The sequence below is a fragment of the Phyllobates terribilis genome, unplaced genomic scaffold, assembly GCF_046119375.1.
Source record: "Phyllobates terribilis strain yellow unplaced genomic scaffold, ASM4611937v1 Scaffold_5__5_contigs__length_657084704, whole genome shotgun sequence".
In the NCBI taxonomy this organism is placed as follows: Eukaryota; Metazoa; Chordata; class Amphibia; order Anura; family Dendrobatidae; genus Phyllobates; species Phyllobates terribilis.
The window spans coordinates 135,678,360-135,704,349 of record NW_027362765.1 but is presented as its reverse complement, the minus strand read 5'-3'; the positions used below and the strand labels follow the sequence as shown (position 1 = coordinate 135,704,349).

Here is a 25,990-nt window from a genome sequence, read left to right as displayed (position 1 = left end):
TATGACTGTTCTGTAAAACTGCTCCCTGAGGCCAAGTTACCTAAAGCTAGGTTGTATAACCTTTCTGGTCCTGAGAGGCAGGCCATGAAGGATTATATTTCTGAAAGTCTGGCTAAGGGGCATATTAGACCTTCATCTTCACCGGTGGCCGCGGGGTTCTTCTTTGTTAAGAAGAAAGATGGAGGCCTACGCCCTTGCCTGGATTTCCGTGAACTTAATCGGATTACGGTCCGAGATCCGTATCCGCTCCCACTTATTCCCGATCTCTTTAATCAGATCGTGGGCGCCAAATGGTTCTCTAAGTTGGATCTCAGGGGGGCGTACAATTTGATTAGGATGAAGGAGGGGGATGAGTGGAAGACGGCTTTTAACACTCCGGAGGGGCATTATGAGAACCTTGTCATGCCATTCGGTCTGACTAATGCCCCGGCGGTGTTTCAACACTTTGTTAATGATATTTTTCGCCACCTGGTGGGACAGTTTGTTGTCATATATCTGGATGATATCTTAATTTACTCGCCGGATCTGGTGTCTCATCAGGAGCACGTTAGACAGGTGTTACAGATCTTGCGGGATAATAAACTGTATGCCAAGTGGGAAAAGTGTGTGTTCGCCGTACAGGAACTCCAGTTTTTAGGCTTCCTGGTTTCTGCGTCCGGTTTTCGTATGGACCCTGGGAAAGTGCGGGCAGTTCTTGAGTGGGATCGGCCGGAGAATCTTAAGGCACTACAACGTTTCCTGGGGTTTGCTAACTATTACCGGAAGTTCATTCGTAATTTCTCGTCCGTGGTTAAGCCTCTCACAGACATGACTAAAAAGGGGACGGATTTTTCTAGGTGGTCTGACAAGGCTTGTCAAGCATTTTCCTCCTTGAAAAAATGTTTTGCCTCGGCACCCATACTCATTCAGCCTGATGCGTCTCAGCCATTCTTTGTAGAGGTAGACGCTTCCGAGGTAGGGGTGGGAGCAGTATTGTCACAGGGTTCGTCCCCTGGTAAGTGGCATCCGTGCGCCTTTTTCTCTAAAAAATTGTCGTCCGCTGAGAGGAATTATGATGTCGGCAATAGGGAACTCCTGGCCATTAAGTTAGCTTTTGAGGAGTGGCGCCATTTTTTGGAGGGGGCAGTTCATCCGGTCACCGTCATCACCGATCACAAGAACCTGCTATATCTGGAGTCCGCTAAACGTCTGAATCCCAGACAAGCTAGGTGGTCATTGTTTTTTACCAGGTTTAATTTCGTCGTTACATATCGTCCTGGGTCTAAAAATGTAAAGGCGGATGCCTTATCTCGTAGTTTCCCTGGGGCCGGGAATACGGACGACCCGATTCCTGTTCTTCAGGAGGGGGTGGTGGTTTCGGCAGTATGCTCTGAGCTGGAGGAGGAGATATTGGAGGCTCAGGGGGACGCCCCTGTTGGACCTCCGGGGAGACTGTTCGTTCCAGATCAGTTGCGACAAAAGGTGATCGAGGCACACCATAACTCAGTTTTTGCAGGACACCCGGGGAGTAAAGCAACTGTGGATCTCCTCTCGCGTCGGTTTTGGTGGCCTAACTTACATAAAGAGGTGGTAACTTTTGTCGCGTCCTGTGGGGTTTGTGCGCGCTCAAAGACCTCACATACCCGTCCGTCTGGGGCCCTCTTACCCTTGAAGATCCCGGAGCGTCCTTGGACTCATCTGTCTATGGACTTTATTACGGACCTCCCTCCGTCTTCGGGTAAAACGGTCATACTCGTTGTAGTGGACAGGTTCAGCAAGATGGCACATTTTATCGCTCTTCCGGCTCTCCCTAATGCTAAAACTCTTGCGCAGGTGTTCATTGGGGAGATTGTGAGGCTTCACGGGGTACCCTCCGAGGTGGTGTCTGATCGGGGGTCTCAGTTTGTGTCCAAGTTCTGGAAGGCGTTTTGTGCACGGCGGGGGATGCATTTGTCATTCTCGTCGGCTTTTCATCCTCAGACCAATGGTCAGACGGAACGTATGAACCAGAGCTTGGAGACATATCTTCGGTGTTTTGTGTCAGAGAACCAGGAGGACTGGGCTTCTTTCCTACCTCTGGCAGAGTTTGCTCTCAATAATAGGCGAAGCGAGTCCACTGGTAAGTCCCCGTTTTTTGGGGCATATGGTTTTCACCCCCAGTTTTGTACTTTCAGTAGGGGGGGCTCTTCGGGGGTTCCGGAGGAGGAACGATTTTCCTCATCTCTCGCTTCAGTATGGAGAGGGGTGCTGAAGAATCTGAATACTATGGGGAACCGATACAAACGTATGGCTGATAGGAGGAGAGTGTCTGGTCCGGACTTAAGTGTGAACGATCAGGTATGGTTGTCTACCAGGAATATTAAACTTAAGGTTCCCTCCTGGAAACTGGGTCCCAGGTTCATCGGGCCGTACAGAATCAGTTCTGTTATTAATCCGGTGGCATTCCGTCTTGACCTCCCCCCTACGTTTAAAATTCACAACGTGTTTCACAGATCATTGCTTAAGAGGTATGTGGCGCCGGTGGTACCGTCACCTTTACCTCCCCCTCCTGTGGTTGTCAATGGTAACTTGGAGTTCCAGGTATCGAGGGTCATTGATTCACGCTTTAATCGCCGGTCCCTTCAGTACTTGGTTCATTGGAAGGGGTATGGTCCTGAGGAGAGGATGTGGGTTCCTGCGTCGGATATTAACGCAGACCGATTAGTTCGGGCCTTCCACACGACTCACCCGGATAAACCTGGCCCTGAGGGTCCGGAGGCCCCTCGTAGAAGGGGGGGTACTGTCACGGGTGTGTTGCCACGAAGATCGTCACGAGTACACAGCCTGACTTCTCGCAGCTGACTTGTTGGTGCTTTGTGTTTTCTCGGCAGTGAAGGAGTTAATTCTCTCTCTCTCTGGGCTAGCTGAGGTCCAGCCTCGCCCAGCTGCAATCAATGCTTCGTTAGTGAGACTCCTTTATATTCCTGCAGGTCTGTTTGTGAGGTGTCGGTGAAAGCTTTTCATTCAGACTTACAGAGCGGATCGTGGTGTTTGGAGTTGCTGAGATAAGTGTATTTGAAAGTGTTATTTCCCTTTCCTCGCTTTATCATTTATCTCCTTTCCCGTTGGTGTTCCCTCTGTTGTAGTTTTGTTGAAGTTGTATGCAAGGTGGTTTTGGTTTTTCCCTTGTACTGTCTCGTTCGTCTAAATACTGTGTGTGGGCATATTATTGCTGGTTCCCAATTGTTGTGATCAGGGTCCTTCTCAGGACTAGATTACTGTGGTGCAGGGATCCTCAGGAGGTAGGGGTTACGCTGGCGGCCTGGACCTCTGTACCTTTAACAGTACCTCCAGGATGAGGGATTAGTCAGGGCCCCAGCTTAGGGTCAGCTTAGGCCCCCTACCTCCAGTATTCTGTGACAGTGTGACAGTATCTTAATGAAAGGATTTACTGGGCCCTCCAGTGAGAGAAAAGCTTTTAATAGCCACTCTTTGCTTTTTGCAAATGGATGATTGCCTGGAACAGAACCTCCCCACTATGAATAAGACAACTTCTGTAAATTTGAACAAACAGTAATTTATTAAGCATTGTTAAAAAAAATTAACAAAGAATAACATGCAGTGTGGAAAAAATTGTATAGCTTAACTGTACATATTGACTTATAGGGTCCAGATTCATAAAAATGTCTTCACTGGTGGTTTAGGTTCTTCTAATGCCCAAAACATTGTTCAAAGCGCTTATTATATTTGTAATAAATTGACTATAAATCAATTAAAATTAACAGAGGTTTAGTACATACAGATGATAATCTAAAGGAAGTAAATATTTGTTAGAGACTTGACTTGGACAAGTTAATGAGCTTATGGTTCAACAAAAACTCTCGCAGCCTCAGGATGAAGCCTTGGTAAGCGAAACATGCTTTGATCTGTTTCCTTAGTCTCTGCTCCATTGTAATGCTATGCTACTGATATCATGGATCCAAAGGGTACTTGAGTGGTTTTACTATTGTTTTGTTTCATATTGCTTTACTTTTCCTTGTGTGCTTCTTCTCCATTGTGAGTTATATGTAGGACACTTTTTACAGTGCATTCCATTTCGGTATTAGGTGGTTTTGGTAGGGTTGGATAAAATTGAATTTGTTTGGGCTCTACTTATATTAATTTTTTCCAAGGATCTATTCATGGAAACCTCTCTAAACCATTCAAGACGGTTAAGGACCCTGTGGCGCCCCATGGGCCAGTGGCCACAGTAGTGTTGCCTCCTTCACCAGAGGTGATATTGCGCTTGCAAGCAGGAGGAGCTCCCCACGTCAGGTAAACCCCACATGCACACACAAGTTCTGATCCCTTACCTGAAGAGGCAGCTCTACACCCTTTTTTGGAGAGCTGCCTTTTCTGGTTGGGGGGAGGAGTTAGTCAGTGAGTGTGAGAGGGAAGGGAGAGGGGGAGAAAGCTGCAGAGAGAGAAGGAGAAAGTTCTGGGGAGCAGAGCACATGAAGAGCTCACCACAGGCAGTGGAGCCGAGGATGCCAGAGTCCTGGGTTATACAGGGATTGCACGTCCCAGCAACCGAATCTGGGGGACAGGAGACTGCAAATTTTCTGGCCACTAGCAGAAGCCCGGCAGCACAGCGGCGTAACTAGAGCCTGGAGCTGCACCCAAGACGGCAGTACCCATTATAGGTTCGCACCGCCTGCTAGTACGGAGCTTAGAGCAGGAGTGAAGAAGAGGGACAGCAGAGTAGCTCACAGGCAGCGGGGCCTGCAAAGGAGAAGCGCAGCAGGCAGGCCTCCAAACCCACCTGACAGGGCGGACTCTGACTGCTTCCAGGCTGACTGGCCCTAGTGACCAGTGCTCCGGACTCCACAGCTTTCTCTGCAGTAAAGGTAACTGGACTGCATTCCTCGTGTCTGTCTTCTTCTTCTGCACCTCCCCGCAGCTGTGCTACCACCGTGACTATCATCACTGCTGCCGCCCTGCTCTCTGCACCGTTTCGCCTGCTGCCATCCTTCATATCAGCTTTCTCAGTCCCCGTGGGCCCGCTTCGCCTGTGGGAAGTGTTTCATCTCAGCTGCTATATACCATCTATCCCCCAGGGCCCACACAGCAGCGCTGGTCATCCCTGACCAGGCACCACAGGTGGCGTCACATAAAGACTACAAATCCCCTGTAAATATTCCCTTCATCTGCTCGGCCAGGGCCAAGGAGCTGGGCCACTGCCACCGTGACCTCCCTGGAAGACTGCCGGCCCGGCTACCGAGTACCCTAGGCCCTCACGGCCGCTGCAACCCCATAAAGTTTAACTCCCATAACTTCTAGTTTATATTCTACTAAAAAATAAATAGTATAATATACATTATCTATAAGACTCACAGATTTATCACTTTTTATTCTGGATGCTAAGAAGGTCACTTGTTTTTACATTCTCTTTTGAGCCCTGTGGGTTGACACATACTACATGAAACATCTGTACGTGTAGAACATTAATGTTTACCAGTTGAATAAAATGCAACATACTTTGATCAAACTCTTCCAAGTCCAATGGAGGAAAATTCTGTGTCCCGTGAGCCAGATTACCACAGGCACTTCCCTCTACTCGATGGTGTAGTCATCACCCTCTTTCTGTACAACAAATAAATTAATGAATGTCTCGTTTAGGAATTTCCAATGCTTTTTTTGGAATAGGACAAGAATTTTTTCTTAATCCAGATCAAGACAAACAAATAATGGTCTGCAGATTTATAAAACTTGAGAAAGAAGGATGAGGCATTCCTCATGGAGGAAAATAGGCATTTTATTAGGTTTGTTATTTGTAACAGTTGTTGACAGAAATACAAATGGTATGACATTACACAAGGTGAAAATACATTTCTCTCCTGGTCCTCTCATAGGATAGTCAATGGAATGATGTCTAGTAAGGCTGAACCCCAAAATCTTATTCTCATGATGTAATATTGCCAGAATCCTCTACTGAAGGCGATGCAGTACTGAAGAAGTTTTTCAATAATTGGTAAAAGTTTAGCTCATAACAACTCATCCTTCACTATTTGACCATCCATCTGAAATTAAAATATTAATTTTGAGTTGGAACCTTCTCGTTATGCTATGCTATGCTATTTCAAAATCTCCAAAGTTGTTTCACCAGAATGTGAATAAGAGCCTTTAAGACTTGTAGAAGACAATGTACACGGTGGGCCATTTATATGGATACACCTAAATTAAATGGGTATGGTTGGTGATATCAACTTCCTGTTTGTGGCACATTAGTATATGGGAGGGGGAAAACTTTTCCTGATAGGTGGTGATCATGGCGGCAATTTTGAAGTCGGCCATTTTGGATCCAACTTTATTTTTTTCAATGGGAAGAGGGTCATGTGACACATCAAACTTGAGAATTTCATAAGAAAAACAATAGTGTGCTTAGTTTTAACGTAACTTTATTCTTTCATGAGTTTTTTACAAGTTTATGACCACTTATAAAATGTGTTCAAAGTGCTGCCCATTGTGTTGGATTGTCAGTGCAACCCTCTTCTCCCACTCTTGACACACTGATAGCAACACCACAGAAGAAATGCTAGCACAGGCTTCCAGTATCCGTTGTTTCAGATGCTGCACATCTTGTATCTTGATGGTATGGTGTGGTATATGGGGTACAAAGATAGTGGGGCAATTCTTCATCAATGGAAACCTCAATGCCACTGGATATCTGAAATTGCTACATGATGATGTGTTGCCCTCTTTATGAACTGAAGATGGCACGTTCCCTGAGTTTTTCCAATAAGATGGTGCACCACCACATTATGGGTGTCAGGTCCGAGCATTCCTACATGAACAGTTTCCTGGAAAGTGGATTGGTTGTCGTGGGCCAGTTGAATGGCCACCAAGGTCTCCCGTTCTGACTCCCTTAGACTTTTATCTTTGGGGTCATCTGAAGGCAATTGTCTATGCTGTGAAGATACGAGATGTGCAGCATCTGAGACAACGAATACTGAAAGCCTGGGCTAGCATTTCATCTGCGGTGTTGCTATCAATGTGTCAAGAGTGGGAGAGGAGGGTTGCATTGTCAATCCAACACAATGGGCAGCACTTTGAACACATTTTATAAGTGGCCATAAACTTGTAAAAAACTCATGAAAGAATAAAGCTACGTTAAAACCAAGCACACCATTGTTTTTCTTATGAAATTCTCAATAAGTTTGATGTGTCACATGACCCTCTTCCCATTGAAAGAAATAAAGTTGGATCCAAAATGGCCGACTTCAAAATGGCCACCATGGTCACCACCCATCTGGAAAAGTTTTCCCCCTCCCATATACTAATGTTCCACAAACAGGAAGTTGATATCACCAACTATTCCCATTTAATTTAGGTGTATCCATATAAATGGCACACCCTGTACAACTCAGTAACATAATCTTGGAGCAAGGGTCTTCAATCTGTGGCTCTCTAGTTCTCGAGAAACTGCAGCTTCTAAGCTGTTGTGGGATAGGGATCCTCAACTACTGGAGGTCTACAGATTGAGAGACAATTGTATTAAAGACTTTAAAATTCAATCTATTTCATTCAAAAGTTTCTAACTTCTTTGACCAAATTAAAAGAACATAAAAAACTACATACTGGCTTCTGACTTCAAATAGCCATAGATGTGTACATATAAATATGTGGTCAGACCATCATTTTCTTGACCAATAGCTAACTAAGCAATACAAATGTGTAAAAAATATATTTGAAGCAGAAATTATAATTGGTTCTGCCAGTAGAACTCATTGATTTTAGTAAAATTAGCTTAAGAATTATTGTAAAATGAGTTGGATCGCTAATGGTTGTAGATATCTAAGCTTTCTTGGAAATATGTGTGTTCTGGTAAGTGACAGGATAACAAACACTCCAATAGGAATGACCAAAGCAAAATTGCAACTGTAAGAATTTGCATAAGAAGCTTCTATAAAACTATTTTCACAAAATAGAAGATGGTGAGAAGAATTAGCTTTTTCATTTAATTACGCGAGTTAGGCTATGTTCACACATCATGGTTTTTTCAGAGTTTTTATGCACATTTTCAGCTGCCTTTTGCAGTACTAGCAAAGTCTATGAGAAACCAGAATTCTCTGTTCACACATCATGGTTTTTTTTGTTCAGGATTTTGTGCCTTGGTTGGGTTTTTGGAGAATACAGCATGTCACTTCTTTCAGCGTTTTTTCACCCATAGGAAGAAATAGGCGGTGAAAAAAAGCATCATAAACGCACCAAAATTTGTTTCAGCGGGTTTTTTTTAGCATTTTTTATGCCAAAATAGAATGGGGTTCTTTTTTTCACAGAACTTTATGTACATGAATAAAAAGAGACAGAAGGACAGTGAAAAAAATGCACAAAAAACGCATAAAAAAACACCAAAACTGCAAGAAAAATCCTGAACAAAATGCCCTTGAAGATCAGATTTTGCTGCAGAAAATTGACGCCAAAAAAAACATGATGTGTGAACATAGCCTTACAGTTAAAATCTATTCTAAAATTTTTTTCACAAATATCTATTAAAAAAAATCCCTATTTATCAGGGAAAAAAATTCATAATTGCTATTTGAAAATTAAAAAAAGAACCTTAAAAAATGAAAACTGAAATTCCACTCCTGGAAGGAACAGTCAAAAGACCTTCAAGGTCTATATTAGTTGATTGAATATTTCCTATAGCTAAAATTCTACCTACATTCCCTATACAAATGTGGCGTTCATCTAGAATTAGTTTGGAGAACAGATCTATTAAGAGGTTGTTCTATTTTTTCTATTAACTATTTAGGTGGACAGAGATCTACTGGGGCTTTAGCTCGATGACCACGAAGCTGTAATCACATGATTTGATGATAAAACAACCAAACTTCCATGTATATTAATGCCCATGTGTGAGTCAGCAGCTATAGGGCCTATAGAAAAGGGAATTTACCATCTCAGGTTGGTGTTGGGACTTCTTTCATGCAGGCGATGTGCAGTATTCCATCTCTCCAGACACTATCGGGATATCAATTAAAGCTGAGGGACAAATCAAAGTTACATGGAAAGACCAGGGGCAAGAGAACCAACTGGCAGGATGAAGAGGCGCGTTGCTATGAATCAGTGTCAAATCGGTTAGGGACTATTTTTAATTTTTCATATGGGGACCTCTTTCTTTTACTTCTTTATACCGTAGGTCCGTCCAGATGAGCCAGGATGAGTTTTCTTGCAACTTTCACAATCTATAAAGGATGGGTCTAAAGATATAAGTCAGTGCCAACTTGGGTACAATACAAAACGTGTCCAATCTGTACCTCATGATCAAAGCAATCCAATGTACCTACAAAGAGAGGAGCAGCACCCAAACCGTGGTTATCTACAATTTTCCAGAATTTTTTAAAACAAATAGCTTAAGTACTAGACATCAGAGCATCCTTAGTGGTCCTCGACTTGGTGGTTACTCTGGCCTGATGACAAATTACATCCTTTTTTTTGGTGAGTGCTGCAATCACAACACTGATGAAGGTGAGAGGAAATAGAAGAAAGACGGGCAGCTGCCATTGGCTGGGGATCTCTCTCATGATGTTGCGAAGGCTCCTGCCAATAGTATGGCTGAAAAGTTCCACCGGATGGACCACAAATCTACCAATAACAGAACTGATGGCCTTAAAAAAAAACAAAGCAAGAGTGGAAAATTATGGATTTGTTGATATTAATCATTTTTATTTCTATAGCACCAACATATTCTGTAACACTTTACAATTCAGCGTGAACTTGTACAAGCCAGATAAGACATTACAGAGTAACACATACAAACAGGATTGAGCTTACAAGTGTACTTACAGGAGGGAAATCGCAAGCTTACAATCTATGAGAAAATAGGGGTGACACAAAATAAAATAAAAGTGGTTGTCATGTAAGGACCAACCATCAGTATAATAACTAGGAGCATTTAAATAACACTACATGAACCAGTCACCAGCCAGTATCTGTACAAGTATACAGTGGTGGCCAAAAGTATTGGCACCCCTGCAATTCTGTCAGATAATACTCAGTTTCTTCCTGAAAATGATTGCAATCACAAATTATTTGGTCTTATTATCTTCATTTAATTTGTCTTCAATGAAAAAACACAAAAAGAATTGTCCTAAAGCCAAATTGGATATAATTCCACACCAAACCTAAAATAGGGGGTGGACAAAAGTATTGGCACTGTTTGAAAAATCATGTGATGCTTCTCTAATTCGTGTAATTAACAGCACCTGTAACTTACCTGTGGCACCTAACAGGTGTTGGCAATAACTAAATCACACTTGCAGCTAGTTAACATGGATTAAAGTTGACTCAACCTCTGTCCTGTGTCCTTGTGTGTACCACATTGAGCATGGAGAAAAGAAAGAAGACCAAAGAACTGTCTGAGGACTTGAGAAACCAAATTGTGAGGAAGCATGAGCAATCTCAAGGCTACAAGTCCATCTCCAAAGACCTGAATGTTCCTGTGTCTTCCGTGCGCAGTGTCATCAAGAAGTTTAAAGCCCATGGCACTGTGGCTAACCTCCCTAGATGTGGACGGAAAATAAAAATCGACTAGAGATTTCAACGCAAGATTGTGCGGATGGTGGATAAAGAACCTCGACTAACATCCAAACAAGTTCAAGCTGCCCTGCAGTCCGAGGGTACAACAGTGTCAACCCGTACTATCCGTTGGCGTCTGAATGAAAACGGACTGTATGGTAGGATACCCAGGAAGACCCCACTTCTTACCCCGAGACATAAAAAAGCCAGGCTGGAGTTTGCCAAAACTTACCTGAGAAAGCCTAAAATGTTTTGGAAGAATGTTCTCTGGTCAGATGAGACAAAAGTAGAGCTTTTGGGGAAAAAGCATCAACATAGAGTGTACAGGAAAAAAAAAAAAGAGGCATTCAAAGAAAAGAACACGGTCCCTACAGTCAAACATGGCGGAGGTTCCCTGATGTTTTGGGGCTGCTTTGCTGCCTCTGGCACTGGACTGCTTGACCGTGTGCATGGCATTATGAAGTCTGAAGACTACCAACAAATTTTGCAGCATAATGTAGGGCCCAGTGTGAGAAAGCTGGGTCTCCCTCAGAGGTCATGGGTCTTCCAGAAGGACAATGACCCAAAACACACTTCCAAAAGCACTATAAAATGGTTTGAGAGAAAGCACTGGAGACGTCTAAGGTGGCCAGCAATGAGTCCAGACCTGAATCCCATAGAACACCTGTGGAGAGATCTCAAACTGTCAGTTTGGAGAAGGCACCCTTCAAATATCAGGGACCTGGAGCAGTTTGCCAAAGAAGAATGGTCTACAATTCCAGCAGAGCATTGTAAGAAACTTATTGATGGTTACCGGAAGCGGTTGTTCGCAGTTATTTTGGCTAAAGGTTGTGCAACCAAGTATTAGGCTGAGGGTGCCAATACTTTTGTCTGGCCCATTTTTGGAGTTTTGTATGAAATGATCAATGATTTGATTTTTGCTTCATTCCCTTTTGTGTTTTTTCCTTGCAAGCAAATTAAATGAAGATAATAATACCAAAGAATTTGTGATTGCAATAATTTTCAGGAAGAAACTGAGTATTATCTGACAGAATTGCAGGGGTGCCAATACTGTTGGCCACCACTGTAGGTACAAAGAGCTACTGAGTGCATGGAAAAGGGAAAGAGTTTATAGTTAGTTAGATTAGGGAGATGAAGTGATAGGTCAGTGTAAAGAAATTTGTTTTAGGGTGCACCTAATACTTTGGATACAGGGAATTAACCGGATTTTCTAGGGTAGTGCATTCCAGAAAACTGGTGCAGCCCGAGAGAAATCCTGGAGACAGGAGTGAAAGGTTTGGATTATAGAGGATGGTAGTCTTAGGTCATTAGCTAAATGTAGAGGATGGGTAGGGTGGTAGATATGAGGGAAGAGATGTAGGGCACTGCAGAACAGTAGATAGTTTTGTGAGTAAAAGTGATAAGTTCATATTGTGCTCTATAGAGGATGGGAAACCAGTGCAAAGACTAGCACAGAGTAGTGGTATTAGTGCAGCAGTTGGACAGAAAAATGATCCTAGCTGCTGCATTCAGGATAGATTGGAGAGGGGAGGGTTTAGCAATAGGAAGTCTGATTATTAGAGAATGTTCAGTAGTCTAGGCTAGAATGAATCAGAGCAACAGTAACAGTTTTTGCAGAGTCAGAGGTAAGGAAAGGTCGAATTCTAGAAATGTTTTTGAGGTGCAGGTCACATGAATGAGCAAGTAATTGGATATAGGGAGTGAATGAAAGCTCTGAATCAAATATAACTCTAAGACAGAGAGCGTGCTGCTTGGGAGTTATGGTACAACCATGCATAAAAATGGCAATTTCAGGTTTAGGTAGGTTAGTAGAGTGAGAAAACATAAGAGGCCCGAGTCATCAAGACCGGCGTTCATGAATCTGGAGCATCTAACAAGTGGCGTGTGCCTCCGTGAGCTACGCCAGAAAAATTCTTGGGTACGGAATGATACAGCTCACCATGAAATAGACGAGCTGTGGTGTCACACCCCTGTCCTGCCCATTTTGGCTAAGCTCGGAGAACTTGGAGAGAAAACGTCAAAAGACGCAAAACTTTGACTTTTCAACCTTTTACACCAGAATTCTTGCGTAAAAGCTTTGATGAATCTGGCCTAAGGAGTTCAGTTTTTGACATATTCAGTTTTAGATAGAGGACATGATGTCAGAGAAGACAATCACTGGTATTTTGTAGTAGGGTGGAGGTGATGGATTTATATAGTGTGACCAAGTTGTCAAGCACTTTCCAAGTGATGCTAAAATCGCTTGGAAAGCGCTTGTCAACCCGCATGCAGAAATGCATGTGAAGAACGCTTCACATCCGCATGTCCCTGGCAGGAAAACGCATGTACAATCCGCATGTACAATCCACATGCGTTTTTTCTGCCAGGGAGATGCAGAAACGCTCAGGAAAAAATTCGGAGTATTTCTGCATCGTGGGCACATAGCCTACGGCAAATTTTTGTAGAGTGTAAGGCCAGGTGCCCACGTAGCGCTTTTACAGCTGCGAAAACGCTTGTAAAACAGTCTGCCATGCAAAGCAATGTGAATTCGGATGTGCTGTGCACATGATGCGCTAATTTGCGCGCCGAATTCGCATTGCGTTGCAAAACGCAGCATGATCATTTCTACCGCGATTACGCTGCAAATTCGCGGCCATTGAGGAACATTTAAATGCAGCAAACCCGCAGGTATATGTGGATTTGCTGCGTTTCAATTAAATTCAATGGCTGCGAATTTGCAGCGTATTCGCGGTGCGTGTGGTACCCGGGATGAAGAGGAGACTACAACTCCTCTTCATCCCGGCTACTACGCGGTGAAAAAAAGAAATAAAAAAAGTTAAAAGTAAACAAAACCTGTATATTCACCTCTCAGGCGGCCCCCGGTCTGCTCCCGGCCGCGTCCTCTCTCTCCTTGGCGCCCCGCAGTGTGTACTGTCAGGACCTGCGGTGACGTCATTTAGTCACCTGATGGTCACGCGACCGCTGACGTCGGCGGTCAGGTGATGGTCGCGTGACTATCAGCTGACTAAATGACGTCACCGCAGGTCCTGACAGTACACCGCAGTACGCCGAGGAGAGAGGACACAGCCAGGAGGAGATTGGAGAGGTGAGTATACAGGTTTTTTTTATTTTTAACGTTTTAATTCTTTTTTTTTTTTTACTATAGATGCTGCATTTAAAGCATCAGTTGTTCACACATTATAAATCCATGCCAGTTGCATGGATTTATATTATGTGACCAACTTGTCAAGCACTTTTCCAAGTGATGCTCAAAATCGCTTGGAAAAACGCATGCGAAAACGCTGAAAAAAACGCTTCTCTCTGGCAGAAAAAACGCATGTAAATTTGCATGTGTTTTTTTCTGCCAGAGAGAGGCAAAAACGCTCTGCATCAAATCTGCTACGTGGGCACATAGCCTAAAGAGCAGAAGCCAGATTGTAAAGGGTCAAAAAGACAGTTATTTGAGAGATAGCAGATTGGACCAAGTGTTCCAGGAGTTTAGAGGTAAAGGGGAGATTAGAAATAAAGGGGAGATTAGAGAAAGATCTGTATTTAGCAGCTCAGTTCTGGACAGGAATGTTTTTTTTAGTAATGGGTTTTGGAGGGAAGAAAGGGAGATGTTAAATATTTTATGTAGTGAAAGCCAGGCAGAGGGACTGAAGAAGGTGAGAGGGAATAGAGTTACTGTTGCAGGTATTAAAGTGAGAAGAAGAAAGGAGCCTGGTAAACCTTCTTCTGTGACCGGGTGCAAAGACGGAAAGTGAACTTTAGGGAATTGGGAGACAATTTCTTGCCAGAAACAATCAATTTTTTTCTTTAAAATAATTGCCCATATTGTCAATGCTGAGTTAGTGATCAGGGCATGTACTTTAAGACTGAGGAGGAAGTGAAAAGTGTCAAATAGTCATTTAGGATTGTTAGATAGGGAGGTAATTAAAGTAGGCTTGTTTGAAGAGGTGAAGCTCAGAGTTATATGCTTTAAGTATAAACTTATAATGGAGGAGGCCAGGTGACAAAGTGATCCAGAAACTGGTGGGCGGTACACAACTGCCATCCTCAGGGTGTCAGAGTGTGGACCTCAAAAGAAGCCCAACACCTACACCTAGTCTTTTCTCAGTTCTAGCGGTATTCGAAAAAATGTAAACCACCATACGAGACAGCTGCAATGTAGGTGGTGTTTGAGTGCTAGGTTCATGTTTTAGTAAGAGCAATAAGGTTAAGAGAATTTGAAAGGAGAAAGCCATGGGTGTAGGGGAGTTTGTTACATACCGAATCAGCACTCCACAGGGCACAGTTAACCGCTTCCCGACCGCCCACTGTAGATAAACGTCCTCGCTAGCTGGGCTCTCTGGAGCGCCGACGTTTATGAACGGTTGGCAGTCTCGCAGTGCTCAGGACCCCCAGGGTCCTGCAAGCACTGCGATTGCGGTGCAGAGAGACAGCTCTGACAGGTAACATAATTGGGACCTGATTGGATCAGGTCCCAATGATGTTAACCCTTTGCTATCCTCTAGATGCCGCGATCAATAGCGATCGTGGCATTTAGAAGGTAGTGTGAGGGGAGGGGGTCATCCACTCACCTCTCCGGCGCCCACCGTGATGTGCTCTGGCGTTGTCATGGCAGCCGGAGGTCACATGATGACATCTGGGCCTGCCATGTACGGTGTCCTGCTAGGCTCAGCCAGCAGCTGAGTCTAACAGGACATCTGACAGTGTAAAACATGTCGATTGCATTGCATGAGACCAGTGATCAGAAAAATAAATATTGAAGTCCCATAAAGAGACTAAGTAAAAAAGTTTAAAAGAAAGTGTAAAAAAAATGTTTTTAAACAATTAAAAAAAAAAAATCACAAAATAAATAATAAAAAAAAAAAATTAAACCAATAAATCCATATATTTATGTAAAAGTAAAAAAAGTACACATATTTGGTATCGCAGTGTCCAGAACAACCTGATCTATAAAACTGTTAGACTAATGAACCACTTCTGTGAACACGTAAAAAAAAAAAAAAAAAAAAGGAGCAAAAAACGATGCTTTATCATCATGCCGCCAAACAAAAAATGGAATAAAACGCGATCAAAAAGTGTAAATAAAAATGGTACCACTGAAAACGCCATCTTGTCCCACAAAAAAACAAGCCGCCATACAGCTCCATCAGCAGAAAAATAAAAAATTTATAGCTCTCAGAATAAAGCGATAAAAAAAAATATTTTTTCTATAAAATAGCTTTTAATGTGTAAAAGCGCAAAATCATAAAAAAATGATATAAATGTGGTACCACTGTAAATGTACCGACCCGAAGAATAAAGCTACCTTATCAATTTTACCATAAGCGGAACGGCATAAAAAAAACAAAAAAAACAATTCCTGAATTGTTGGTTTGTTTATTCTGCCTCCCAAAAATTAGAATAGAAAGCGATCAAAAAATGTCATGTAACCGAAAATGATACCAATAAAAATGTCAACTTGTCCCGCACATGACTCTGTCGGCCGAAATATGGAAAAATTATTGCAAAAACTAGTCTTTGCAAAAAAAAGCGTCTTTTAGTGTGTGACAGCTGTCAATCATAAAAACATGATATGAATTGCTGAAATCGCACCGACCCGAAGAATAAAGTAGTCTAATCACTTATACCGCACGAGGAACGGCGTAAAAAATAAACTCTAGGGTTAGGGTTGTGCTAGGGATAGGGTTGTGGTTGGGATAGAGTTGTGCTAGGGTTAGGGCTCTGCTAGGGTTCTGTTAGGGTTGGGGTTGTATTAGGGTTGGAATTTTTTCAAAAGTAAAGAAAAAAATGACGATATGGCGACTAGTGTTGAGTGCAAGTGCTCACTACTTGAGTTTGCATCGGTGCTCGGGTATGCACTGAGTATCGCGGGTGCTCGAGTGACAAGCTCGAGTCTCCATCCCATATGCTTCGTGGCCAAAAAAACCTTGTGGAGATTGCCTGCCATGCACAAGTGAGCCCTGCATGTTTTTTTTGGGTGTCTAAAAAACGTGAAACATGCGGGGCGGTGACTCGAGCATGTCACTCGAGCACCCGCGATACATGGTGCATACCCGAGTACCCGATGCAAACTCAAGTAGTGAGCACTTGCACTCAAGACTAATGACAACTTATTCAATATGATGACCTAATGTTATCAAATTCTGTGTCATACCTCTGGGTTCAAAATGTTCACTATACCCCCACCTTGATAAAATCCTTAAGGAGTCTAGTTTCCAAAATGGGGTCACTTGTGGGGGGTTTCCACTATTCAAGCGCATCAGGGGCTCTCCAAATGCGACATGGCGTCTCCTCTCGATTCCAGCCAATTTTGCGTTCAAAAAGTAACACAGTACTCGTTCCCTTCTGAACCCTGCCGTGTGCCCAAACTTTGTATTTTCCCCACATATTATCGGCGTACTCAGGAGAAATTGCACAACAGTTTTTGGGGTCCATTTTCTCTTTTTACCCTTGTGAAAATAAAAAATTTGGGGCTGAAAGATCATTTTTGTGGAAAAAGTTAGATTTTTTTATTATCAAGGATCTATGTTATAAAAGTTCTGTGAAGCACCTGGGGGTTCAAGGTGCTCACCACACATCTAGATAAGTTCCCTGAGGGGTCTAGTTTCCAAAATGGTGTCACTTGTGGGGGGTTTCCACTGTTTAGGCACATCAGGGACTCCCCAAACGCAACATGGCGTCCGCTAATTATTCAAGCAAATTTTACATTCAAAAAGTCAAATGGTTTCCTTCCCTTCCGAACCCTGCCGTGTGCCCAAACTCCAATATGGCACTTCTTCCCTTCTGAGCTTCGCACTGTGCCTGAAAAGTAGTTTTTCCCCACATATGGGGTATTGTCGTGCTCAGGAGGAATGGCACAACAAATTTTGGAGTCCATTTTTTCCTGTTACCCTTGCGAAATTTAAAAAAATTGGAGTCTAAAGTAACATTTTTGTGAAAAAAGTTAAATGTTCCATTTTTTTCTTCCACATTCCAAAAATTCTTGTGAAGCACCTGAAGGGTTAATAAACTTCTTGAATGTGGTTTTGAGCACCTTGAGGGGTGCAGTTTTTAGAATGGTGTCACTTTTGGGTATTTTCTGTCATAAAGGCCCCTCAAAGTCACTTCAAATGTGATGTGGTCCCTAAAAAAAATGGCTTTGTAAATTTTGTTGGAAAAATGAGAAATCGCTGGACAACTTTTAACCCTTATAACTTCCTAGCAAAAAAAAATTTTGGTTCCAAAATTGTGCTGATGTAAAGTAGACATGTGAGAAATGTTATTTATTAACTATTTTGTGTGACATATCTCTCTGATTTAAGGGCATGAAAATAAAAATTTAGAAAATTGCGAAATTTTTTACATTTTCACCAAATTTCCGATTTTTTCACAAAAAAACGCAAGTCATATCGAAGAAATTTTACCACTATCATGAAGTACAATATGTCACAAAAAATAATCTCAGAATCAGTGGGAGTTATTACCTCATAAAGTGACAGTGGTCAGAATTGAAAAAATTGGCCTGGTCACGAAGGCAAAAACAGGCTCTGGCGCAAAAGGGTTAAAGGAATGCACTGATTGGTAATGAGATGAGATTAGCAAAGTTTCTGGGTGCAGCAGAGAAATTAAATTTAGTAGTACAAGGAGGGCCTGGGTTTTAGAAGATGTCTCCTGCGACTAGGAGGAAAATGGATAGAGTAAGCAGATGGTTCAGTGATTTGTGGGAGCATCTGTTTAGTTGTACGATGGGAGTGAATGGATTTGTGTGGTTTAAACATGTGATAAAGTGATTGACAGTAAGTGACAGTGACTCTCCGGCGCCTGCGAAATGGAACCCTGCAGCGCAGTGCACAGGCAGATGGGGCCGGGAGGAAGCAAAGCGTGCTCTATGTGAGCGGCGCTTTGCGCATGCCCAGGAGGTCATGGAGCACAGTGCAAGTCACAGGGCCCTGTGACATGCAGGAGAAGGGGGGAATATGATAATTAAGCATATAGGTAGGGATTTGGGGGAATAATAAGCACATAGGCGGGGATTTCTTGGCGTCCCCTGGACGCCAAGCCTGTACAAAATAGAGTTGATTAAAGCGCTTTTATCTGCAATCAAACCTCTACTATGGACCATACAGGTATGTATAGATTTACTTTTCTATACCCTGTATGGCCATAATAGAGGTCTGATAACTCCAAAGTGGTGACAGATTCCCTTTAAGTGCAAATTATATTTCATTTTGTGGTTAAACCTCATTAAGAAAGTATGATACAAACAGTCATATATTTTCTCAGTCACTGCTGGGTAATTCTGCAGGATGATCACACGATAAGATATTCAGTGTTAGCAGATATACTCTGTGCAGGAGCTCACTGCATACTAATTTATTATAGATTTGAATGGATAAACTGTATGCAGTAAATCTTTAAAGCTCCCTCTAGTGGTGGCTATAGGCAAGCAAAATGTTAAAAGTTAACTCTATGTATACATAGAATATTTGGTAAATCAAAGCTCTAGACCCTATAAATATACAATAATAAATTCACTAGTACAGGTTTTTGTACATTTAGATTGATGGGAAGGTAAAACTGTTGACACCTACCCCAACATTATCTTGTAAAACTGTAGGGAGCCTAGTAAGAAATGATGTATGCGTCCTAATAGCTGAGCAGTGAGTTCAAAGGGAGGTCAATATGTTATACAACTTCTAACCTCCTGAGGAGCCTCAAATAACTTTTTGCATTGAAAACATTTTAGGAAGTCTGCCTCCTCCTCAACCATAATACCATTTTACTAGAGTTTGCCATTTCCTACTCAAGAATAAGATAGAACTGTCTGATGGCTTTTTGTTATTTCTGAAAGGAGAACATTGTGTGCTGCATAAAAAAAAATCAAAGCGGTTGTCCAATTTTATCTTATAGAGGAGATATGTCAGACTCTGGCCCGTGGGCTAAATATGGCCCACAGGGTGATTATATTTGGCGCACGACACCAGAACCGCCACCCCTATGTAGGGTCATTATTTTCTGTATGGGGGACTATGTGGGACATTATTCAGTATGGAGGACTATGTGGGGCCATTATTCTGTATGGAGGACAATGTGGGAGTATTATTCTGTGTGGAGGACTATGTGGGCCCATTATACTGTATACTGGTTGGCCCGCGACTTTGTCCAAATTTTTCATTTTGGCCCTCTGTGTGTTTGAGCTTGACATCCCTGTTATACAGGGTGATTCCTTACTCCGATATTTTGCAGATTCTAATTAGCACTGCCTGGATATGGTCATAGAGAGAAGTTATTGTTAATGTCAAGTTCAACCAATGTCTCTAGACTTCCAAAGGTCTCTAGATGCCCGCTATCCCCAACTTCTATATCATTTATATGTGCAGCTGTAATCTTAACACTTAACGCTGTCCATTATCACTTCTCTAGATACAGTTGTGCTCAAAAGTTTACATACCCCGGCAGAATTTTTCCTTTCTTGGCCTTGTTTCAGAGAATATGAATGATAACAAAAAAATACTTTTTCTCCACTCATGGTAATTGGTTGGGTGAAGCAATTTATTGTCAAAATACTGTGTTTTCTCTTTTTAAATCTTAATGACAACCAAAAACATCCAAATGACTCTGATCAAAAGTTCACATACCCTGGCAATTTTGGCCTGATAACATGCACAGAATTTGACACAAATGGGTTTGAATGGCTACTAAAGGTAACATCCTCACCCGAGACCTGTAGGCTTGTAATCAGTGTGTGTGCATAAAAGCTGAGTGAGTTTCTGGGATCCAGACAGACTCTTGCATCTTTCATCCAGCCACTGACGTTTCTGGATTGTGAGTCATATAATAATTAATAGTTTTTATTTTTATAGTTTTTATTTTTATAGCGCCAACATATTCCGCAGCACTTTACAAATTTTAGGAGGGACATATACAGACAATACAGAATAAGCATATCTCATATCGAAAGGAGTGAGGGCCCTGCTCGCAAGCTTACAGTCTAAGAGGAAATGGGGGAGACACAAAAGGTAAAGTGTACATATATTGTATAATGCAGCCATGATATACTAAATAGGATAAATAATAATACATGGACTGGTCGCCAGCCAGTATGTGTACAGTCCTGACAGAGGCTATTAAGTGCATGGTTGGTATGAACCTGAAGTTGAAGAAGATTTTAATATGGGGGAAAACTGGGACGGACAGAGTGTATTTAGGCGATACGCCAGTCTAAAGAAATGTGTTTTTAGGGTTCGCTTGAAACTGTGGGTATTGGGAATTAATCGAACTGTCCTGGGTAGTGCATTCCAAAGAATTGGCGCAGCACGCGAGAAATCTTGGAGACGGGAGTGGGAAGTTCGGATTATGGAGGATTTTAATTTTAAGTCATTTGCAGAACGGAGGGCACGTGTAGGGTGGTAGACTGAGACAAGAGAGGAGATGTAGGGGGGTACTGAAGCATGGAGTGCTTTGTGGGTAAGCGTGATAAGTTTAAATTGAACTCTATATTGGATGGGCAACTAATGCAATGACTGGCACAGGGAAGAGGCATCGGTGTAGCGGATGGCGAGGAATATGATCCTGGCTGCTGCGTTAAGGACGGATTGGAGAGGGGAGAGTTTAGTAAGAGGGAGACCGATTAGTAGAGCATTGCAATAGTCAAGACGAGAATGAATAAGAGCTACAGTAAGAGTTTTTGCCGAGTCAAAGGTGAGAAAAGTCCTGATTCTTGAGATGAGTCATGGGGAAAGCAAAAGAATTGTAAACGAATCTATGGGAAAAGGTAGTTTAACTGTATAACACAGGAAAGGGATACAAAAAATATCCAAGGAATTGACAATGCTAGTCAGCAGCGTTCAAACTGTGATTAACAAATGGAAAATAAGGGCCTCTGTAAAACCAAACCACGGTCAGGTAGACCAACAAAAATTTTGGCCACAATTGCCAAGAAAATTGTTCAGGATGGAAAGAAAAAGCCACAAATAACATCAGCTGAAATTCAGGACTCTCTGAAAACTAGCGGTGTGGCTTTTTCAAGATGCACAATAAGGAGGCACTTGAAGAAAAATGGGCTACATGATCGAGTTGCCAGAAGAAAGCCATTACTGCGCAAATGCCACAAAGTATCTCGCCTACAATACGCCAAACAGCACAGAGACAAGCCTCAAAACTTCTGGAACAAGGTATTTTGGAGTGATGAGACCAAAATTGAACTTTTTGGCCACAACCATAAATGTTACATTTGGAGAAAGATCAACAAGGCCTATGATGAAAGGAACACCATTCCTACAGTAAAGCACAGAGGTGCATCGCTGAGTTTTGGGGATGTGTAAACTACAAAGGCATCGAAAACTTGGTAAAAGTTGAAGAAAAGATGAATGCAGCATGTTATCAGCAAATACTGGAGGCAAATTTGCTCTCATCAGCCTGGTTGGACGTTCCAACATAACGATCCAAAACAGAAGGCCAAGTCGAACTGTCATTGGCTACAGCAGAACAAAGTGAAGATTCTGGAGTGGTCATCTCAGTCTCCTGACCTCAATATCATTCAGCTACTCTGGGAAGATCTAAAGCGTGCAGTTCATGCTACACAGCCCAGGAATTCACATGAACTGGAGGCTTTTTGTCAAAAAGAATGGGCAGCATTACCATCTGAGAAATTAAAGAATCTCATCCTCAACTACCAGAAAAGCTATCATTGATGTTAGAGGGGGAAAGACGGATTTTGGTAAGATCTTACCTGTAAAATCCTTTTCAGCGAAGGAAGGAAGGGAGACACAGATCCATTACTAGTGGGTAGGCGGAGCCCCATAGGATAGTTCACCTCAGATTTATAAAAAGTGACGACCGGCCCCTCCAGCTTAGGCTCCTCCTACTCCCATGTTCCTCAGTTCGTACACAAGCTAAGGAAGAGCAGACAACACCAGCAGAACAACACAACCCCTTCTGAAAAATCAGAAATGTGAGAGAACAGGTTATGCATATAACAGAAAGAACACACAGTCCCAGGCACTACTCACTGGACCTGACAACTGCGATGAGCTGGCAATGCTGGAACAGAGCCTTTGCGCGCCGACCCCAGTCCCGATGACCGCCATCAGAGAGGAGTCGCGCCGCATCTGGAAAAACAATAATGCACTTCTGCCCTGGGAGGGTGCTGTGTCTCCCTTCCTTCCTTCGCTGAAAAGGATTTTACAGGTAAGGTCTTACCAAAATCCGTCTTTCAGCAGCAGAAGGGAAGGAAGGGAGACACAGATCCATTACTAGTGGGACGTCCCAAAGCAGTCCAGAACTCAAGGGTGGGAAACAGTGGCAGAATCGCCAATACCCCAACAACTTAGTCAAGCGCGCAACAAGCGCCGAAACTAGATAAAGAGATAACCTAAACCACCGCCGCCTGCAGGACCCTGCGTCCCAAGGCCGCATCGGCGGAAGCACTCACGTCCACTTTACAAAATTTAGTAAAAGTGTGAACGGAGCGCCAGGTAGCCGCCCAGCAGAGCTGCGCTGCCGAGGCCCCCTGATGAAAAGCCCACGGCGAACCAACAGCTCTCGTGGAATGAGCTCGAACCTTAACCGGACAAGGCTCGCCCCTGAGCCGGTACGCTTCCAGGATAGCCGAACGTATCCACCGAGCTATAGTGTCCTTGGAGGCCCGCTGACCACGCCGACGACCAGCAGGAATCACAAAAAGAGAGTCCGACTTCCGAAACCCTTGCGTGATTGACAGATAGAACTTCAAAGCCCGCACCAAATCCAACGAGTGCAAGGCTCGCTCCTTTGGACTTTTCGGATTTGGACAGAGGGAGGGCAACACGATGTCCTGATTGACGTGGAAACGCGACACCACTTTAGGCAAAAAATCGCCACAGGTACGAAGCACCACTCGATCCGGGTGGAACTCCAGAAAAGGGGGCGAGCAAGACAGTGCCGCCAACTCAGAAACCCTTCTCAAGGAGGTGACCGCCACCAGGAAGGCCACCTTCCAAGAAAGTAAGTAAAGCGTAGTTGAATCCATAGGCTCAAACGGTCCATGCTGAAGAGCCTCCAAGACTAGATTGAGCCGCCAAGGAGCCACAAACGCCCTCCGAGGCGGAAACTGACATGCAACCCCGTGAAAAAACGAGCGCACATCCCTGCGCGAGGCAATAGCCTTCCGAAAAAGCACAGATAATGCAGATACCTGACCCCGCAAGGTACCAACCACCAGACCCTTGGACAAACCACATTGCAGAAAAGCCAAGAAGTTGGGAATGGAAAAAACCCTCGGGTTCCTTGACGATCCAGAACACCATGAATAGAAGGCCTCCCAAGTTCTGTGATAAATCCTGGTCGTAGCTGGACCTCTGGCCGCCCGTAAGGTGGCAATGACCTCAGCCGATAACCCACGACGGGTCAAGATCTCGGTCACAAGTGCCACGCCATCAAACAAAGCGACTTCAGGTCCGGATGACGAATGGGCCCTTGGGATAACAGGTCTGGGCGAAGAGGCAGTGGAAACGGAGGCGCTGCCAGAAGAGACACCAGCGTTGAATACCACGCCCTCCGCGGCCAATCCGGCGCCACCAAAATTGCCAGAATCCGTTCGAGTTTGATCCGCCGGATGACCAGAGGAAGCAAGGATACTGGTGGAAACACGTAGATCAGCTCGAACTGGTCCCACGGGGCCACCAGAGCATCTACCGCCACAGCCTCCGGGTCCCTGTACCTGGACATAAACGTCGGAATCCTGGCGTTCAGCCTGGATGCCATCAAGTCCACCTGGGGAGTCCCCCAACGGGAGCACAGCAGTGTAAAAACTTCCGGATGAAGACTCCATTCTCCGGGATCCACCTGCTCGCGATATTCAGCACTCCTGGGATGTGAATGGCGGAGATGGCTGGGACCCTGGACTCGGCCCATACCAGGATCCGAGAGACCTCCATCATGAGTCTGGAACTCTTCGTCCCGCCCTGATGGTTGATATACGCGACCGCTGTCGCATTGTCCGTTAGAATCCGGACAGGCAGACCGCTCAAGGGGATCGTCCAATGTCGGAGCCAGAGAAAAATCGCCCTCAACTCCAGGATGTTGATTGGCAGAGACGACTCCTCTGACGACAAGACCCCCTGAACCCAGAGATCGTTCCAAACCCCCCCCCCAGCCAGTCAGGCTGGCATCGGTGGTAATGACCGACCACCGTGGGAGGAGGAAGGATTTCCCCAGGGATAAAGCCTCCGGACGTAACCACCATCCAAGAGACTCTTGCACCCTGCGGGAGATACCAACACAGCGATCTAGCGAAGCCGGCGATCGGTCCCAACGGGTCAGAATAAGATTTTGGAGACCCCGGGAATGAAATTGTGCAAAAGGTACCGCTTCCATTGGTGCCACCATCAGACCCAGAAGGCGCATACACTTCCGAAGGGGCATTGCCATCGCCGACCTCATAACCTGTACATGGTGTCGAAGGTTCGCTTGTTTGTCCGGAGGCAAGGACACCACTGCTCGGACCGTGTCGAAATGCATCCCCAAGAACAGGATTGACTGCGACGGCTTCAAAGACGACTTCTTCCAATTGACCAGCCACCCGAAGACCTCCAGGTGCTGAAGGGAGAGATAGCGAGCCGTTACCGCCTCCTCCGCTGTGGATGACACAATCAACAGGTCGTCCAGGTAGGGGAGAATCGTAACTCCTTGCTTTCGAAGGAGCGCCATGAGCGGCACCAGAATCTTTGTAAAAACCCTGGGCGCCGAGGCCAACCTGAATGGTAGGGCCACAAACTGGTAATGGGCCTGACCTATGGCGAACCGCAGGAAGCGCTGGTGAGCCCTGCCGATAGGGACATGTAAATAGGCGTCACGGATGTCGATCGACACCAAAAAATCGTGCTGCGACAGGACCGCCACGACGGAGCGAAGAGACTCCATACGGAATTTTCGGGTCCGGACATGCAAATTCAAATCTTTGAGGTCCAGAATAGTGCGAAACTTGTCCTCCTTTTTGGGAACCACAAAAAGGTTGGAGTAAAACCCCCTTCCCTGGTCCTCTGGCGGAACCGGAATCACCACACCCTGCTGCAGAAGAGAGTCGACCTCCTGCAGCAGAGCGGCAGCTAGCTTGGGCTCGGACGGGATGCGCGACTGACGAAACATGTCCGGGGGTCGAGAATGAAACTCTATGAAATAACCTTCCGACATAACCCACGTCACCCAGGCGTCCGATACGTGTGACGCCCAAATAGACCCGAATTGTAGAAGACGACCTCCCACCCGAGAGTCCTCGAGAGGGTTCCTGGCGTCAGTCCGCCTTAGCGGGCTTCTTGTCAACCTCCCGCTTGTCCTGACGGAAATGTTTCCAGGGAGTACGGGATTTCTGGGAGGACTTCTTTCCGGAAGGCGAGGGACGATCCGATCTCCAAGAAGGCTGACCGAACCGACCCCAGGGCCGAAAGGACCGACGACCACTACCGGCACTTGACCTGCCGGACGTAGTAACCGCTGCCTTTCACTGCGGCAAGGCCGTATCTTTGGC

The 25,990-nt window shown here is 44.3% G+C and overlaps 1 protein-coding gene across 1 annotated transcript in view; it reads right to left on the bottom strand.

Annotated features, from left to right (window-relative positions):
* Positions 1-7,307: 7,307 nt before the first annotated feature.
* The window catches only part of LOC141272373 (chloride channel CLIC-like protein 1), a 282,354-nt gene continuing 263,671 nt past the window's right edge, over positions 7,308-25,990 (bottom strand). Inside the window, exon 4 of the mRNA XM_073683028.1 lies at positions 7,308-9,608. Coding sequence (XP_073539129.1) covers positions 9,354-9,608 — 255 coding nt within the window. The 3' untranslated portion in view covers positions 7,308-9,353. The remainder of the gene's footprint in view (positions 9,609-25,990) is intronic.